At 44.5% G+C, this 18,746-nt stretch overlaps 1 protein-coding gene across 1 annotated transcript in view; it reads left to right on the top strand.

Moving 5' to 3' along the window:
• LOC124623089 (zinc finger protein basonuclin-2-like) overlaps nucleotides 1-18,526 on the top strand; it is a 172,638-nt gene extending 154,112 nt beyond the window's left edge. Inside the window, exons 5-7 of the mRNA XM_047148881.1 lie at nucleotides 451-691; nucleotides 4,144-4,329; nucleotides 18,219-18,526. Of these exons, the coding sequence (XP_047004837.1) occupies nucleotides 451-691; nucleotides 4,144-4,329; nucleotides 18,219-18,526 (735 nt within the window). The remainder of the gene's footprint in view (nucleotides 1-450; nucleotides 692-4,143; nucleotides 4,330-18,218) is intronic.
• The last annotated feature ends 220 nt before the right edge of the window (nucleotides 18,527-18,746 follow it).

The raw sequence follows: 18,746 nt of genomic DNA, 5'->3' as shown, positions 1-18,746 counted from the left end.
TCTTCCTCTACATTCTTTGCCTTCTGCTGCTCCCTCTAGTACCACGGATATCATTCGCTGATGTCTTAACAGATGTCCTATCATCCTGTACCTACTCCTTGTCATTGTTTCCCACATATTCCTTTCATCTCCGATTCTGCGCAAAACATCCTCATCACTGTCCACCTAATTTTCAACATTCGTCTGTAGCACCACATCTCAAATGCCTCGATTCTCTTCTGTTCCGCTTTTCCCACAGTCCAATTTCCACTACCGTACAGTGCTGTGGTCCAAACGTACACGATCAGAAATTTGTGCCTCAAATTAAGGACTATGTTCGAAGCTAGTAGGCATCTCTTGTAGAGGAATGCCCTTTTTGCCAGTGCTAGTCTGCTTTTGATGTCCTCCTCGCTCCATCCATCATTGGTCACTGGCTCGGCACACAAGTGAGTGGTTTGTATCTGGCTTCAGGACGCGTGCGGCGAGCGGCTGGACTCGTGGCAGATGTGCTCGGCGGAGGAGGAGTCGGCGCTGGTGCGCGCGTGCGTGCGCTTCGCGGACACGCACTCGCTGGCGCTGCAGCTGCTGGCGGCGTGCGACGGGCCGCCGCCCCACGCGGGGGTGGGCGCCGCCGCCCACCACACGGCGCACGCGCTGCCGCCCTCGCCCGCCAGGACGTCGCCGCCCGCCTCCCCGCCCCATGCCGCCCCCGGTAAGTACAGCAGCCGCCCCACACCTGCAGTTGCCGGCCGGTGTGGCCGTGCGGTTAAAGGCGCTTCAGTCTGGAACCGCGTGGCCGCTACGGTCGCAGGTTCGAATCCTGCTTCGGGCATGGATGTGTGTGACGTCCTTAGGTTAGTTAGGTTTAAGTAGTTCTAAGTTCTAGGGGACTGATGACCACAGAAGTTAAGTCCCATAGTGCTCAGAGCCATTTTTGAACCACACCTGCAGTTCACTGGGCGCGACAACAAACGGCTACGGAGAAACCAAGTTATCGGTTGCCTGAGTACACTGACGAAAAGCGTCTGGGCACCCCTGTATAATGCGGAATGTCACCAGAGATGGACCCGCCAGTTCAGAAGAAGGCCGGGAGTATTGTGTTGTCAGTGAAGAAAAAGTAACAGCACAATGGGTCAGCAAGCAGAGATCAGTGGCGTCGAACGAGACTAGACACTGTACGTCATGCGAATTACAAACCCATCAGGCATATTAGGACCGCCGGCCGGGATGGCCGAGCGGTTCTGGGCGCTACAGTCTGGAACCGCGCGACCGCTACAGTCGCAGGTTCGAATCCTGCCTCGGGCATGGATGTGTGTGATGTCCTTAGGTTAGTTAGGTTTAAGTAGATCTAAGTTCTAGGGGACTGATGACATAGAAGTTAAGTCCCATAGTGCTCAGAGCCATTTGAACCATATTTCGACCCTTCTGAAGCTCCCCAATTCGATCGTTGCTGAGTGTGATTCTCAAGGGGAGACACAGCTAAACCGAGATCAGACAGACAGGGATCGTCAAGCATTGACGAAGGTGGTTGTAAAGAAATCGTTTGAAATCAGCAGAAGGAATCACTCCCAGATGCTACCAGCAGTCAAACTAGCACGATGACTGTGCGTAGAGAGTTATATAGAATGTCCTATGATGATCGAGCGTCTTTTCATAACCCACACATTTCTGTCTTACACAGAATAGCAGCTTCAGCACAGGCCCTTTCCTTCTAACGGACTCCACTCTAGAGCAAGTCATATCTGTTTATTGTTATGGAACCTCTTGATTTCTTTTTGGTTTCCGTTCTAATGGCCATGTCAGTATTTTATGAACTCTAAGTAGCCAATTTGAGGACACTGTCTATTCCAAGTCGTTTGTTCCCGTTGTACATCAGTGTTGCCTTCGGTTTATCGGTTCATGCTGGAGATTCTGAGGAACATTATAATTCTCCTGTTCCAAAATACCGGCCTGTAGTGGCGTAGTTAGATGGCGGGGCTGCCCTCTTTATGTGCCCCAACACACCTGTTTTTCTTTTCAAGTTGGCTCCCTTAAAAGGTTGCTACAGCCATCGGTCCATCTCTTGAGGTTTCCTACGGTATCTTTCCCTGTTTCTCATCGTGGCTGTTGATGAGAATTGGCTTAAAAAAATGGCTCTGAGCACTATGCGACTTAACTTCTGAGGTCATCAGTCGCCTACAACTTAGAACTAAATAAACCTAACTAACCTAAGGACAACACACACATCCATGCTCGAGGCAGGATTCGAACCTGCGACCGTAGCGGTCGCTCGGTTCCAGACTGTAGCGCCTAGAACCGCACGGCCACTCCGGCCTGCAGAATTGGCTTCCCTACGCCTAGAAGAGTCCACTTGCCACTCCCCCAACCCCTACGTTGTGGACTGACTAGCACTACCAAGAGCTTCACCTCCCACCAGCTTGACTCTATGGGTCATTACAGAGTGCACAATCCTCCTCGTCAACAGTAAGGTGGCAATCTCTGATGACCAAGATCTGAGACAGATAACAAAACAAACTCAGCCTTAGTCAAAAGAAAAGTCACGCAAGTTAAAAGCCCTAGTTGGAATAAAATATATTACCGATATCGAACATGATACATCATGCGTCCAGAGATATTTCACTACATTTTTTCTACGGTCTGAAAGCAGTCGAGTCTGTTTAACATGTGGTTTAGCAATGCAAGTAAAACCCAAAATGCGCAATTTTAAGTAAATTGTGCGCTTTCGTAGATAAATTCATGATTCATGCACGCAGTTAATGAAAACAATCTGACTGTAACATTATCATCGCAACAGAATACACTTACATTAAAAACGTAACTGGAATACAATAGACTTAGCGCCTGTAAGTTCTATACTTAAGTGACCATGAACAACCATCTCTACTATTCCACAAATAATGAATACATTGAGCAGCCAAAACATTATTACGCAGAGACTGTGAACGAGTAACTCGAAAACGGCGAAGCTGGTCGAATTTTCACGTGCTAACGTCCTGAGATTCTACGGAAAGAGGTAGAAGGGCAATGAAACTATCACTAGGCGCTAAATAATTGGAAGTCCACGACTCTTCACAGAACGTCGGGTTCGAAGCCTTGTCTGCACTGTAAGATAGGGTAGATAGTGATCTGTGACATCTCAATCGAAAGAGCACAATGCTGGTGCACGCACAAGTGTTTCGCAGCACACTGGTGATCGTATCACTCCTAGGTGTTCACATGTTGATCCAGCGACATCGTCACTTACGACTGCAGTGGACACGGGACAATCGAAATTCGATAGTATGGCATAAATTATACCTAGTGTTCCGAATGATTCATTTTCCCTCTTTCTTGGCATACAATGTGAGATATAATACCAAATCATCGATCAGTGGAAGTGTGTCGGATGAATTACATTTTGGGTACACTAGGTCGATGATCGTTTTCACAAACGCCGTCAGCGAGATGTACGGCGGCTCGAAACGCACAGCGGGCCACGGACGAAGGCTCGTGGGAGCAGTATTACGGTATGGGAGACATTCTCCTGCGCTTGCACGGGACCTGTGGTAGCAATCGAAAACACGCTGACAGCTGCCAACCACTTACATCCGTTCGTGCTTGATGCCTTCCCCGACGCCGACATCAACTTTCAGCAGCAAATGTCTCGGAGCCAGAACCGTGTACAGTGGTTTGAGGAGCATTATAGTGACCTCACCCTGATCTCTCGGCGATCAAATTCGCCTTATGTAAATCCTGTGGAACCCATCTGGGTCGCTATCTGGCGCCATTATTTACGAGAATTACATGACCTGTGCCTAGACTTGTAATGCATCATACCTCCGCAAACCTACCAACAAACTATCGGATCCCTGATACGCAGTATTAGTGATGTGTTTCGTTCCAAAGATGGGCAAACACTCTATGAAGCAGGTGGTTATAATGTTTTGACTCATCAGTGTATGTGTTAACAATCCGAATTGTAATCAGTTGCTGTGCGGAGGGGATATTAAATCCGTTTCTGTGGTTATTACAGTCAAACATGAAACACACTTCTGCAGATTCATGTATAGCACCTCCCCCAGCTGCAGGGGCTTCGTGACTCACCATATTACCTGTAAAATGTATGTAGCGGAAGGAGAGTGAGTAGAGCCTCGCTGAAGCGGCAGTTCCCACGGTGTTGCGCAGGCAAGGTGCGGCTGCCGCCGCTGGAAGTCCTGCAGGACGCCGCCCCTTCGCCGCTGCTGGCCGCTTCCCCCTCGCCGTCGACGTCCGCGTCGCTGTGGCCGGGCACGCGCGGCAGCTCCACCCCCGCCGTCCTGGCGTCGCCCGGCGCCAGCATTTCCGACGGTGGATCCTCGGAAGAGTGTAACGGTACGTGTCCTGTCCTCGCTGCCAGCAACCGGTTCCACGGCGAGTCCTTAATGCACCGGAAATCGGATAGTTACTGTCTGCACCTCTGTAATTAAACAAGGTCTCACATGTTACAATAAAAGTCTAAGCACTGGTGACAGATTTTCTGCCAAATTTTAACAGCACTATATTGCTTTCCTCTTCTTCAGCTGAGACATCCTGGAGATGGGTTCGCCAAATGACGGCCAAGTTGCGAAACCCCTTTTCGCTGTAACAAGTTTCCTGTACCGTTTTAATCATCATCGTTATAGACATGCGCAGTTTGTTCTCTGATATCGATATCTGATGTTTTATGCCCTCGATTTCATTTGATAGTTGCACAATTCCTAACCTCCTTTAACCTAAATTTACTTCGTAATATCTTCAACTTTTTTAGTCCTGTCTTCCTCAGTAGCGTGTAATATTACGGTATATTGATAATTTTTGCTTATGGACCGTCTGACAGCAACTGAATAAAACACAATTTTAGTGCCATACGCGTTTCGCCTTTATTTTCTGCAAGGCATCATCAGTGGCCTGGAATATGTGCATATGTTAGCCATTTAATTTACATTTTTGCCACTGGGAAGAAAAACCGCAAATTGGCATTCATAAGAAGAAGAACAACACCAAAAATGCAACAGGAGCGTAATATGTAAGAAATTGTCCACCCAATCTGTAAGTACAGTTCGACACATTACTACCTAATAGGAAATACCAACCACCAGAACTGTTTATAACCTATAGGGACAGTGACAAAAATGTAAATTACATAGCTAACATATGTACATACTCCAGGCCACTGATGATGCCTTGCAGAAAATAAAGACGAAACGCGTATGGCACTAAAACTATGTTTTATTCAGTTGCTGTCAGACGGTCCATAAGTAAAAATTATCAGTATACCGTAATATTACTTAGTAACAGTTCGCGGTCCTTCAGTCGTTGAAGATTCTGAGAAGTGTCGTAAATTTCGACCTTGATAATTCTCTCCATTAAAATGGGATCCTTTAACAAACATAATGCAGAAACCTAAAAAGTATTTTGATCTTGAACCTCGGTATCATCTTCACACATTCTTTATAACAGGCCGTAGATGAAGATGAGATGGGAGATATGATAATGCGAGAAGAACTTGATAGAGTAGTGAAAGTCCAGACAAGGCCCTGGGAATTGACGGAATTCCGTTAAGAGCCAATGACAGCCTTGGGATAGCCACCAATGACAAAACTCTTCCATCTGATGTGCAAGATGAATGAGAGAGGTGGAATAACCTGACTTCGAGAACAATATAATAATTCCAATTACAAAGAAAACAGGTGCTGACAGATGTTCATATTACCGGCTTATCAGTTTGGTAAGTCACGGCTGCAAAATGTTACATGAAATTCTTACAGATGAATGGAAAAGATGGTAGAAGCCAACCGCGGAGAAGTATAGTTTGGATTCAGCTGAAATATACGAACACGCGAGGCAGTAATGACTGATTTATCTTTATGAAGAAATGTTAAGCAAAAGAAAACCTACGTTTACAGCATTTGTTTCACTTGAAGAAAGCTTTTGACAATGTTTACTGGAATACTGTCTTTGAAATTCTGAAGGTACCAGGGGTAATAAAACAGGGAGCGAAAGGCTATTTACAACTTGTACAAACCCAAACGACTGCTCTAAGAGTCGATGGTCACTAAAGGAAATCAGTATTTGAGAAAGTATCGCTGTAGTGTGGACCCTTCGTAAAATAACGGAATGTGGCTACTTTTTTTTGTAACTGAGAAAGATCTGAAAATGACATGAAATGCAGATGTTACAAAAGTGCTTGACAATGACGCTTAGTCGAACTTAGCTAATCGCACGACTAAATAAACATCGCATTACATCATACTAAGAACCATGTTTACATTTATTAGAGGCTTTGGATCCCCACAAGTACAAAATTTTACTGAGAAAGGGTTATAGACTACACCCGCCGATATTATTCAATCTGTACACTGAGCAAGCAGTAAAGGGAACCAAAGAAAAATTTGAAATGCGAATTAAAGTTTAGTAGGAAGGTTTGCCGATGACACTGTAATTCTGTCAGAGACAGCACAGGTCTTAGAAGAGCATGTAACGGAATGGAGTGCCTCTTGAAAGGAAGATACAGGATGAACACTAACAAAATCAAAACAAGGATAATTTTAGTCAAATTAAATCAGATGATGCTGAGGGAATCGGATTAGGAAACCAGAGAATTGCAGTAGTAGATGAGTTTTGCTATTTAGGCAGCAAAATAACTGATGATGGCCGAAATAGAGAAGATATAAAATGTAGACTGACAATGACAAGAAAAGGATTTCTAAAGAATCGGGATTTGTTAATATCGAATATAGATTGAAGTGACAGCTGTAATGTAGCCATGTATGGAAGTGTAAAATGGACGATAAAAGACTTAGGCAAGATGAGAATAGAAACTTTTGAAGCGTGGTGCTACAGAAGAATGCTGAACATCAGATGGGTAGATCGCGTAACTAATGAAGAGGTACTGAACAGAACTGCAGAGAAGAACAATTTCTGGCATAACCTGACCAGGGGAAGGGATCGGTTGGTAGGGCTTAACAAAGGATCACCAATTTAGTGCTGGAGGGAAGGGTTGGGGGTAAAAATTGTAGAGGGAAACCAGGAGATGAATACAATCAGCAGGTTCAGAACGCTGTAGGTAGCAGTAGTTATTTGGAGGTGAAGATGTTTGCACATGATAGAGTAGCATGGAGCTTTATTTAACCAGTCTTTCGACAGAAGACCACAACAACAACAACAACAACAACAACATCCATTATGGTTTTTGGACAGCTCAAAACTGGAGCTGTTGTTGTCTTCAGTTTAAAATAAATGGCTCTGAGCACTATGGGACTTAACTTCTGAGGTCATCAGTCCCCTAGAACTTAGAACTACTTAAACCTAACCAACCTAAGGACATCACACACATTCATGCCCGACGCAGGATTCGAACCTGCCACCGTAGCGATCGCGAAGTTCCTGACTGAAGCGCCTAGAACCGCTCGGCCACCCCGGCCGGCTGTCTTCAGTTATAGGCCTGGTCTAGCTTGCTCAGTCTGCTTCATTTCTGCATAGCTGTTGTAACCTACAGCCATTTGAAATACTGAACCTGTTTACTGAAGTCAAACATAGTTCTCGATCTTCAGCTTTTACCCACCGCACTTATCTTGCACTTATAAACAGACAATTTCATGATGCCTCAGTGCGTCCTATTAAATGATCCCTTCTTATAGTCAAGCTGCGCCATAAATTCCTTTTCTCCCCATTTCAATTCAATACTTCATTACATATCTTACCAATTTTCGCCATTATTTTGTAGCACCATATTTCAAAAGCTTCTGTTCTCTTATATAGTATCTGAAATGTTCCTCGTCCTCGTTTTGATTTCCATGTAAGGCAACACTCCAGACAAATACCTTCAGAAAAGACGTCTTAACACTCAAAGTTACATTTCATGTTAATGAATTTCACTTTTTCAGAAACGCTTTTCTTGCCGTTAACGGTCTGAGTTTTAGATACTATTTCGGCTATCGTCCGTTATTCTCCTGCTCAAATGCCTAAAGTCATTTCTTACTTCTACTGTATCATTTCCTTTGTTGGTGTCCTTGTTACAACATCTTTTCGACATCCAACCCGTTCAAGTAATCTTCCAAGTCCTTTGCCATTCCCAACGGAATTACAGAGTGATTTTCAAACCGCAAAGATATCATTTCTTCTACCTCAACTTTAATTCTCTTTCTGAACTTCACCTTGTCTTTCTTTAGTTGTTGGAAAATGTATAGAATGAATAACACGGAAATATTCCAGTTTCTTAACTCAGGAAATACTTAGTTGATAGCGAATAAATTACATGGCGAATCTTACTTAACAAAAATTTACCCAAGCAAAATAATTCAGATGTAGTAGAACTCGTCTGCGAAATATCTGAAGGTGTTGGGTGTTACAAATCTAAAGGATGAAAATAATTGGAAGGTCTTAGCTGTTCAAAATCTGAATGACGAAAATAACTGGTTTTGTGAGACTGTAATACTTGGAGTGCTACTATAGGTCAGTGACGGTTTGAGTTACCGATCATGCTTTGCTTCTCTTCAAAATATAATGTAGTGATAAATTTGTGCTGAGTTACCTTAGCCGTTTGGAAACAGAAAGCGAGACGAGTTTGACAACAGCTCCGAAATGTATGACTGAATGACCGTGCGTGTTTGTGAGCTCAGAAGACTTTGATGGCGTAATGAGCGCGCCGCTGTGCCGAACGACGAGTATAAAAAAGATTCTGATGAGTCACTCGCTAATGTGCCGATGAGTGTGCTTGTTCGGCATCAGTCTTACGAAATTATACAGTTAGGCTATACAGTAGACCCATTGAGCGGGGTGATCTCAGCACCGGTCATTAACGGTGTAGGCCATATCTACACGTAATGCTCTGGACTTCCGATATCCAAGCAGGGACGCACGATTTGTTTCGGTTCTCCTTGCAGTCTGGTTGTATTCGGTTGCTTTGGAATATATTACCAGATGTTGACGCTAATTCACGAGACGTCGAAGTAATTAGTATCCGACCGTGTCACCTCCAATAATCATTCGAAGAGCACAGCGCAGACGTCAGTAATACTGAGTGGCTTTCAAACCCGACTGGTGTTACTCAATGCGTTCCTCATATACGGGTGGATGCCACTTCTTCCACTTAAACGGTACCTCAGCTGGTTATTGCTGTGGTCTTCACCCTAAAAACTAGTTTAATGCAAACTATTTTATCCAAATGTTTTTTATTCCAGTCTCTGATCACAATATCAATTCTTTAGACGATGATCGGTTTCAGTCCGTAATGACCATCCTCAGATCTTTTTTACACCATGTCCTAAAGTGATAAGGCCATAATGGCATCGAAGTCCGGGAACACTTTCAATTATTTATTGCACAAAAACTAAACATTGTACAGATGTCATTCATATTGCATTTTGAAGAGAAACTCTTTCTTTCTTTCTTTTTTTTTTTTTTTTTTTTTTTTTTTTTTTTTTTTTTTTTTACAAAAATTCGAGCCGTGAGTGACCCGGGAGACGTCAATACGTCAATCGAATTCTTGCCATACCCGTTACAGCATGGCATTGTCGGCTGTGGCAGTCGCTTCCCGTATTCTCTCCCTGGGCTCTAACACATAACGTGGTAGAGGCGATACAGCCATGTACAGAAAAAAGTCATACGGAGTGAGATCTGCTGATCCGGGAGGCCATTTCACGAAACAGCTGTCCCCTTCTGTAGCACGGCCGATCCATCGGTGCGGCAGCTCCGTGTTCAAGTACCGACGAACTTCACGATGAAAATGGGGGTGGAGCCCCATCCTGCTGGAAGATGAACGGAGAGTCCGATTGCATTTGAGGCATCAGCCATTGGTGCAACATGTCCAAGTAGGAGTATCCAGTGATTAGTGCTCTCGGCGAAGAAGAATGGCCCGTACAATTTTTGACATGACAAGGCACAAAAACATTTACCGTTGGGGAAACACGCTCAAACTCACTGAATTGGTGTGGATGCTTTGTGCCCCAGATTCGACAATAATGCCTGTTCACTTTCCCATTAATGTGAAAAGTGGCTTCGTTGCTAAAAATTAAGCGCTCAAAAAATGGTTCAAATGGCTCTGAGCACTATTGGACTTAACATCTGTGGTCATCAGTCCCCTAGAACTTAGAACTACTTAAACCTAACTAACCTAAGGACATCACACACATCCATGCCCGAGGCAGGATTCGAACCTGCGACCGTAGTAGTCGCGCGGTCCCGGACTGAGCGCCTGAACCGCTAGACCACCGCGGCCGGCATTAAGCGCTCAACAATACCATCCCCATCCTCATTCAATTGTTACAACTGCGAGCAAAACTCAAAACGCTTGTATTTGTCGTCGTCATTGAGCTTCTGCACTAGCTCCAATTTGAATGGCTTCACAGACAGCTTCTGTCGCAGGACTTTCCACACTGTCACTGGAGCCATTTCGAGTTCACGAGATGCACGACGCACCGATTTCTTTGGACTCCTTATGAATGTCTCTCGTACGCGCTCCACATTCACTTCGCTCACACTGGGACGTCCGCTTCTCTTCGCCGGGCGCAAGCAATCCGTCGTAACGAATTTGTTATGCCAGTGGTAAATGGCCTTCCTTGTTGGTGGCTTCTTACCGTATTTGGTTCTGAACATCCGCTGAACAGCTGTAGCACACTTGTTTTTGTCGAACTCCAACACACAGAAACCTCGCTCCGCACGTAAACTCGCCTTGTTTGCGAATAGCGCTGACTATCGACAAATTACCAAACTGCACTGTGGCGGTATATATGAAAAAAAACTTTGAAAGTTTCTCTTCAAAATGACGCGTGTTTGATATCTTTACAATGTTTGGTTCTTGTGGAATAGATAATTGAAAGTGTTCCCGAACTTTATGTACACCCTTTATACTAACAATATTAAAACTCATGGGCATACCCATCGCTCCTAGTCAAAACTTACTATTCAGAGAAGATTGGCAATACCAAAAGTCAGCGACCCAGCGCTCCTAGTCATAAGTATATGACGTCGCACTACCCACATGGATAACTTCTGTTCCGCCAGCCAGACGGTCTCTCCTTCTCATGTAAGACACTACCGCCTGATACTTTCCGCTTTGTAATTTGCGTGTGCCAAGACTAATCGTATTAGTAGTGACAATTCTATATCGTCAACCCGGCGTTTTTTTTAAAAAAAAGTATCGTCTCCTCACTAAAAAAAATATTTTCTTTTTTTTCTTTTTACATGAAGCCAAGTTTTAAAGAAAGTTTTCTTTACCTTTCGGTCACCATAGTACTGACGATATTTTATGAGTAGTAAATTCTCACTATGTATGTCTATGATTTTTTAACGTTGTGAGTGTATTTTAGACATTCCTTTACTGATTTTAATATCCGCAAAAAATGGTGACACTATACTTTGCTTCTTATGATGTAGGTTCACCTGATGATGATGCTTGAAGCAGCGAAACCGGTCGTGTTTTAATAAACAATAATTTTAACAGCTGTGAGCTGAGTTCTTCCTGACATCACAGTTCAGTGCAATTATCCATACTAGTATAGCCTGCGAAATTGATATCGATGTTAGGATATCTATCTTTTATACGTCGTAGAAAGCCTACATAAAAGCTCTAAGCTTTTAGTTCTGGAGCAGAAGGAGTATATGTTACGACATATGATGAACATTAGATCAGTTTTCGGAAAACACTTTAATACAGGATAGCCTGGAAGAAATCCATATCCATATGAGGGACGATATACAGGGCCCGTCGCGTAAATGTCAGCACAACCTATGTTCGATGTCAACGGCAATAACCACTCACAGACGACAGGTGGCAGCGCTAGCAGAGGAGGGTACGTATGGCGTGAAGTGTGTCAGGCGGTGGGTGGAGGTGGGGGGGGGAGGGGGGCGAAACATGCAAAAAATACTGCAGTCCTCGTAATGCGAAAACGGAGAATATTACACTACTGGCCATTGCTACACCAACAAGAAATGCAGATGGTAAACGGGTATTCATTGGACAAATATACTAGAAGTGACATGTGATTAGATTTTCTCGCAATTTGGGTGAATAGATCCTGAGAAATCAGTACCCAAAACAACCACCTCTGACCGTAATAACGGCTTTGATACGCCTAGGCATTGAGAGTAGTGACTGGCGTATTGTAACGAGCCAGTTGCTCGGCCACCATTGACCAGACGTTTTCAATTGGTGAGAGATCTGGAGAATGTGCTGGCCAGGGCAGCAGTCGAACATTTTCTGTATCCAGAAAGGCCCGTACAGGACCTGCAACATGCGGTAGTGCATTATCCTGCTGAAATGTAGGGTTTCGCAGGGATCGAATGAAGGGGAGAGCCACGGGTCGTAACACATCTGAAATGTAACGTCCACTGTTCAAAGTGCCGTCAATGCGAACAAGAGGTGATCGAGAAGTGTAACCAATGGCACCCCATACCATCACGCCGAGTGATACGCCAGTATGGCGATGACGAATACACGCTTCCAATGTGCGTTCACCGCGATGTCGCCAAACACGGATGCGACCATAATGATGATGTAAACAGAACCTGGGTTCATGCGAAAAAATGACGTTTAGCCATTCGTGCACCCAGGTTCGTCGTTGAGTACACCATCTCAGGCGCTCCTGTCTGTGATGCAGCGTCAATGGTAACCGCAGCCATGGTCTCCAAGCTGATAGTCCATGGTGCTGCAAACGTCGTCGAACTGTTCGTGCAGATGGTTGTTGACTTGCAAACGTCCCCATCTGTTGGCTCAGGGATCGAGACGTGGCTGCACGATCCGTTACATCCATGCGGATAATATGCCTGTCACCTCGACTGCTAGTGATACGTGGCCATTGGGATCCAGCACGGCGTCCCGTATTACCCTCCTGAACCCACTGACTCCATATTCTGCTAACAGTCATTGGATCTCGACCAACGCGAGCAGCAATGTCGCGATACGATAAACCGCAATCGCGATAGGCTACAATCCGACCTTTATCAAAGTCGGAAACGTGATGGCACGCATTTCTCCTCCTTACACGAGGCATCACAACAACGTCTCACCAGGCAACGCCGGTCAACTGCTGTTTGTGTTTGAGAAATCCGTTGGAAAGTTTGCTCATGTCAGCACGTTGTAGGTGTCGGTACCCACGCCAACCTTGTGTGAATGCTCTGAAAAGCTAATAATTTGCATATCACAGCATCTTCTTCCTGTCGGTTAAATATCGCGTCGCTAGTACGTCATCCTCGTGGTGTAGCAATTTCAATGGCCAGAAGTGCATATGACGTCCGAAAGGGCATCTTGATTGATTTTCGGGCTAAGGATGAAATAATTTCCGAAACAGCTAAATTTGTAAGCTGTTCGTGTGCCGCCGTTGTTAAAGTATACTGTACACTGCAAAATGGCGCTACCCATAACACGCGGCTAGGCCACTGTGGTGCACCGCAGGCCACAAGATGATACGGATAAACGACGGCTGTGTGTGCAGGTGAGTATACTACAGCTGCTGACCAAATGACAGCACAGATGGACCAATGGACTACCAACAGCGCCTCTTCAGTTCCGTTCAGGGAAAGGTGCTGTGTACGGGCCGCCGCAGTAGACGCGCCGCGCCGTTAGCGCTCCCGTGCTAAATGCTGTTCATCTGGGACGACGGCTGGTGTTTGCACGCCAGTACCGCAACCGGTTGACGACAGGCGTTCTTTCCAGATGAATCACGTTTTATGCTCCTGTGGACAGGTGGCCGTCGGCGTGTGAGGCGTGAAAAGTCTGAAAGTAAACACCTAGCAACAATCGCGGGGATGATACCGTCGCTCTGGAAAACATCATGATCTAACAGAAGTATGCATTTATCCTCGAAGACCACGCCCACTCGTACATGTTTTTCCTCGTCAAGATAGCATTTATCAGCAAGACAATGCAACGCGGCACACACCTCGCAGCGTATGTGCGCGGTTCGACGAGCACCAGGAAGAATTCACCGTACTCCCCTGGCCATAAGACTCCCCGGGGATTTACACTCAGTCGAGAATCTGTCGGACCGTCTCGCTCGGCTGTTGGCGGCATAGTCCTCAACCGAGTAATCTAGCTCAGCTGGCCGTGGCGCTGGAGTCGTGTGGCTGCACGTCTCTGTCGGTACCTCCCGGGACCGCACTGATTGTCTTTCTGCATGTCTTAAAGTGGTACGCGCTGTAAAAGCTGCTTTTGACAGATGGTGACGTTAATTTGCCTGGACAGTGCACATTTGATACAAACCATAGAACGCTGTCATATCAGTTCAGTACTTGTACTGGTAACAGTGGATTATTACTTTATAATTGAAAAAGGAACAGCCCTCGGTCACTATATTTTAACAAATTAACCTGGTTTCAACACTGCTAGGAGTGTCTTCTTCAGAATTTAAAACAAAGAATGATCTATATTCTGTAACATGGTCACAGAATAATGAGTAAAAACGTATGATAGGGTATAAGTACGGAATCATCGTAAAAGATTGACAGTACTTATATGTCATTTATAAAATAATAAATATGCCAAAAGGGCATTAGTCACAAAGCTATTTAAGATAAAGAAAACTGTGATGGCGAGCCACTAAGGGCTGCTCGTTACTTGCGTGGTCGTTACTTGCATGGTGCAGGTTGCAACCTGTAACGAGCAGCCCTTGGTGGCTCGCCATCACAGTTTTCTTTATCTTAAATAGCTTTGTGACTAATGCCCTTTTGGCATATTTATTATTTTATAAATGACATATAAGTACTGTCAATCTTTTACGATGATTCCGTACTTATACCCTATCATACGTTTTTACTCATTATTCTGTGACCATGTTACAGAATATAGATCATTCTTTGTTTTAAATTCTGAAGAAGACACTCCTAGCAGTGTTGAAACCAGGTTAATTTGTTAAAAATATAGTGACCGAGGGCTGTTTCTTTTTCAATTGTAACTATTTACGGTCTCTGAACGTGCAGCCATGTACAAAATTTTGTTATTACTTTACATTTAGCTTTAGTACACTGTTCTAATGGCACTAGTTCGCTCTTGATCTGAACTTCGAAGAGGCTGTTATCAGCGTGGCTGTTAGAGAGTAGGGTGCGCCGCACTACACTCTAACATATGTAGACCCGGCAGTGCCGCCGTAGGGAACCTCTTGATGGCGTGTCTTCGTCGACATCTGTCATTCGTGGCTGAGTCTGGCAGCGACTTTCTATAGCTTTTGGTCCCGTCGTGAGGTACCGACTTTAACATGAGACCTCACTCTTTGGACGACAGCACATTCTCCTTTTCAGAAATCCTTTTCTTACTATCACCAGTCCGCATATTCTATACTCCTTACTTCCACCAAAAGTAGTTACTTTGCTGCCCAAGTTTCAGGTTCACCTAGATATTTTAAACTAAAGTCATTATAGTTTACATTTAGTTGAACATACCACAGAATTACTTCTAATATCTTTTTCAGTTCTAACAGAACAAATTACTGTTGTAAGTAATGTGAAATGACGACTGCTGTGGTAATGAGCCAGTGTTCGTAACTGAATGGATAGTAACAGAGGTAATGTTGCTGAGGTTTAAATTAAATGCGTAAAATTTGTAATTGCTTTCATTATGATTGGATATAAACTTTCAGCCGGCCGGAGTGGTCGTGCGGTTATAGGCGCTACAGTCTGGAACCGCGTGACCGCTACGGTCGCAGGTTCGAATCCTGCCTCGGGCATGGATGTGTGTGATGTCCTTAGGTTAGCTAGGTTTAAGTAGTTCTAAGTTCTAGGGGACTGATGACCACAGTAGTTAAGTCCCATAGTGCTCAGAGCCATTGGATGTAAACTTTCTGCTGCTTCTGCTCTCAAAACTCTTAGTTCCTCATTTCTTTGGTCTCAAACCATCCATTTTTCCATGTTTTAGATTGTTGTTAACTGCGTTTTAACCATTCTGGTTCCTTCTGTTATTATGACGTATCCCTGAAAATTGTTCTTATACTTTGCATTTCCACCCTGGATAAATAACTTTTATTCTTGACTTGAATTTGTTCTGGCCAGTAATGTTTATCCAGTCAGTTTTCTAAGGAATCTCATTCATGAGCTCCCTATTTCTTTCTCCTGATGCTATGTAATGTTCAACATTGTCATCTCTTATCTTTTGTGACCTCCAGTCAAATTCCCCTTCATTGTGGCACACGAAATAAAGAAATGTTTTGACCTTTCTGCTAAAGTCATAATTGAATGCTTATGTTGAATTGCAGCCTAAATATGAGAAACTCTTGAAGCGATCTATTGTTTGGTACTTAGTTACAATAATCTGTATTCTAGGCCTGCCTTTTTTTTTTAAAAAAAAAAGAAAAAGATTCATCCGAAATTTTTGGGTAAAATGCCTAATGGTCAGATGTTGAAGCAAAAATTGAGTGGTGAACCTTATTTAATATGCAATTTCACATAGAAAATATTTGGTTTTAAGAGATTAATTCAATGATATTAATAATATTTGACATTGGAAAGTTTCTTCTACGCGCCAGGCAATGTGCATATCACGTCATTTCGCCCATGAAAAACTGCAACGCGCATCTCACCTGGAAACTTTAGGACTCTCCATTTTCGAAATACTGGACCGATACGGAACGTCAAGGACATCCTAGGTTAATCTAATCAGGTTCACTCTTTCACCTGTGATAATTTCGATTCATCAAAGAATAGTACATCTGGAAGCAAAGGGAAGTGTGGGGCGTTAAAAACGTTTATATGGAAAGTTTTGACTACAGCAAGAACGTTCAAGTGGATGTTAGTAGCAGTAATTACGTTAAAATGAAGAGATCTGCTAAGGCTAGAGTAGCGTGAAGAGTTGTATTAAACAAGTCTTCGCGCTAGAGACCATCACTTACGAACCTTGTTGTAGATGTTTCTTAATTTCTGCACCTATAAATGCAACATGTCTAGTATAACTATGTTTTTGGAACGAAGGAAGGACGCAGGAGCTGTGATTAGCGAAGATTGGAGAAGAAACCAGCCTTGTACATTTCGAAGGCATCATTCTGGTATTGGCCTTATGCGATTTGAGAGAATCATGGAAAACCGAAATTTGGATGACTGGATGAATATTATGACCCCGTCTCTTTCCGCTGCCCCGCCTTGTTCGGTGATCATGTTTCTGCACAGGATTATTAGGGAAAGCAACAAGAAATTTGCACCATAGCGAATTGGTTGTTCTTGATTCATAGCACCAAATGCTGGGTGGGAAAAATAAAACTAGCCCGAAAAATATTACATTCATTTTAAGACATGCAAACCAACTTAGCATCTAACTTCCTGGCACATTAATACTGTGTGCCGGACCGAGACTCGAATTCAGGACCTTTGCCTTTCGCGGGCAAGTGGTCTACCATCTGAGCCATCCAAGCACGACTCACGCCCCGTCCTCACAGCTTTACTTCTGCCAGTACCTCGTCTCGAGTTCGAGTCTCAGTCCGGCACACAGTTTTAATATGCCAGGAAGTTTCATATCAACGCACACTCCGCTGCAGAGTGAAAATCTCATTCTTGAAACATCCCGCAGGCTGTGGCTAAGCCATGTCTCCGAAATATCCTTTCTTTCTGGAGTGCTAGTTCTGCAAGGTTCGCAGGAGACCTTCTGTAAAGCTTGGAAGGTAGGAGACGAGGTACTGGCAGAAGTAAAGCTGTGAGGACGTGGCGGGAGTCGTGCTTGGGTAGCTCAGATGGCCAGCCAGCACGGTAGCTCAGCGTGTTCGGTATGAGAGCCGTTTGCCCTCTGTAATAAAAACTGAGAGGAAGGATAAGCAAACGAACTTGAACGGATGTCATGTGACGTCCGCAACGACCTAACACAACGATCAACAACGGAAAAAAAGCATGGTAGAGCACTTGCCCGCGAAAGCAAAAGTCCCGAGTTCGAGTCTCGGTCCGGCACACAGTTTTAATCAGCCAGGAAGTTTCATATAAGCGCACACTCCGCTACAGATTGAAAATCTCATTCTGGCAACTTAACATCAACTGCACCAGTTGTAGATGATGTAAGTGGGTTGCCAACTTCAGGAAGCATGTACTATTTTCTGAGCCAGTTTTATTATGCCTACCCAGTATGTTTTAGTTTCTTATCGCTGTGCTACTTTGTACAGCTCCAAGTGAAGTTACAAGTTCAAGAATGTGGTGTACCAGATTGACACGGAGCACAGTGCAGACGTGAATGCTCGAAACAAAGTTTACCATTCTAAGTCTGTTGGTGATTTCTTCACTGCACCGCCGCCGGATGAGCCAGACTCTTCATGTGGTACCTCACTCGTTTGTTGCAGGCGCTTACGAGACTGCGCTCGACCTGAGCCGGGATGGCTGCTCCCCGAGGCCAAAATCGGGCTCCGGGAAAATGGGCAAGGCGTCCGGCTGGAACTCCAGGAGCGGAGGCGTGAGTGCGACGGAGATGCAGTCTGGCGGTTCCCAGGGGAAGCCTGCGCTGGGCAAGAAGCGAGTCCAGTGCAACGTCTGCCTCAAGACCTTCTGCGACAAGGGCGCGCTCAAGATACACTTCTCGGCTGTCCACCTCCGTGAGATGCACAAGTGCACGGTACGTATCTCACTTGTACCTAAGTGCACTTTTCACTGAAATGTAGCTTAGTTAGAAACCCAGAAAGAAAAACTCGTCTACTTTATACGAGCATCAGCCAACATATTTTCGCTAACAAAACTTGTTCCCCATGACCTAAACTGTTGTTGTTGTTGTTGTTGTTGTTGTGGTCTTCAGTCCTGAGACTGGTTTGATGCAGCTCTCCATGTTGCCCTATCCTGTGCAAGCTTCTTCATCTCCCAGTACTTACTGCAACCTA

Source organism: Schistocerca americana, chromosome 7 (assembly GCF_021461395.2).
Source record: "Schistocerca americana isolate TAMUIC-IGC-003095 chromosome 7, iqSchAmer2.1, whole genome shotgun sequence".
Classification (NCBI taxonomy): Eukaryota; Metazoa; Arthropoda; class Insecta; order Orthoptera; family Acrididae; genus Schistocerca; species Schistocerca americana.
The sequence above is the reverse complement of the archived record's forward strand: the minus strand, read 5'-3'. Positions and strand labels throughout refer to the sequence as shown.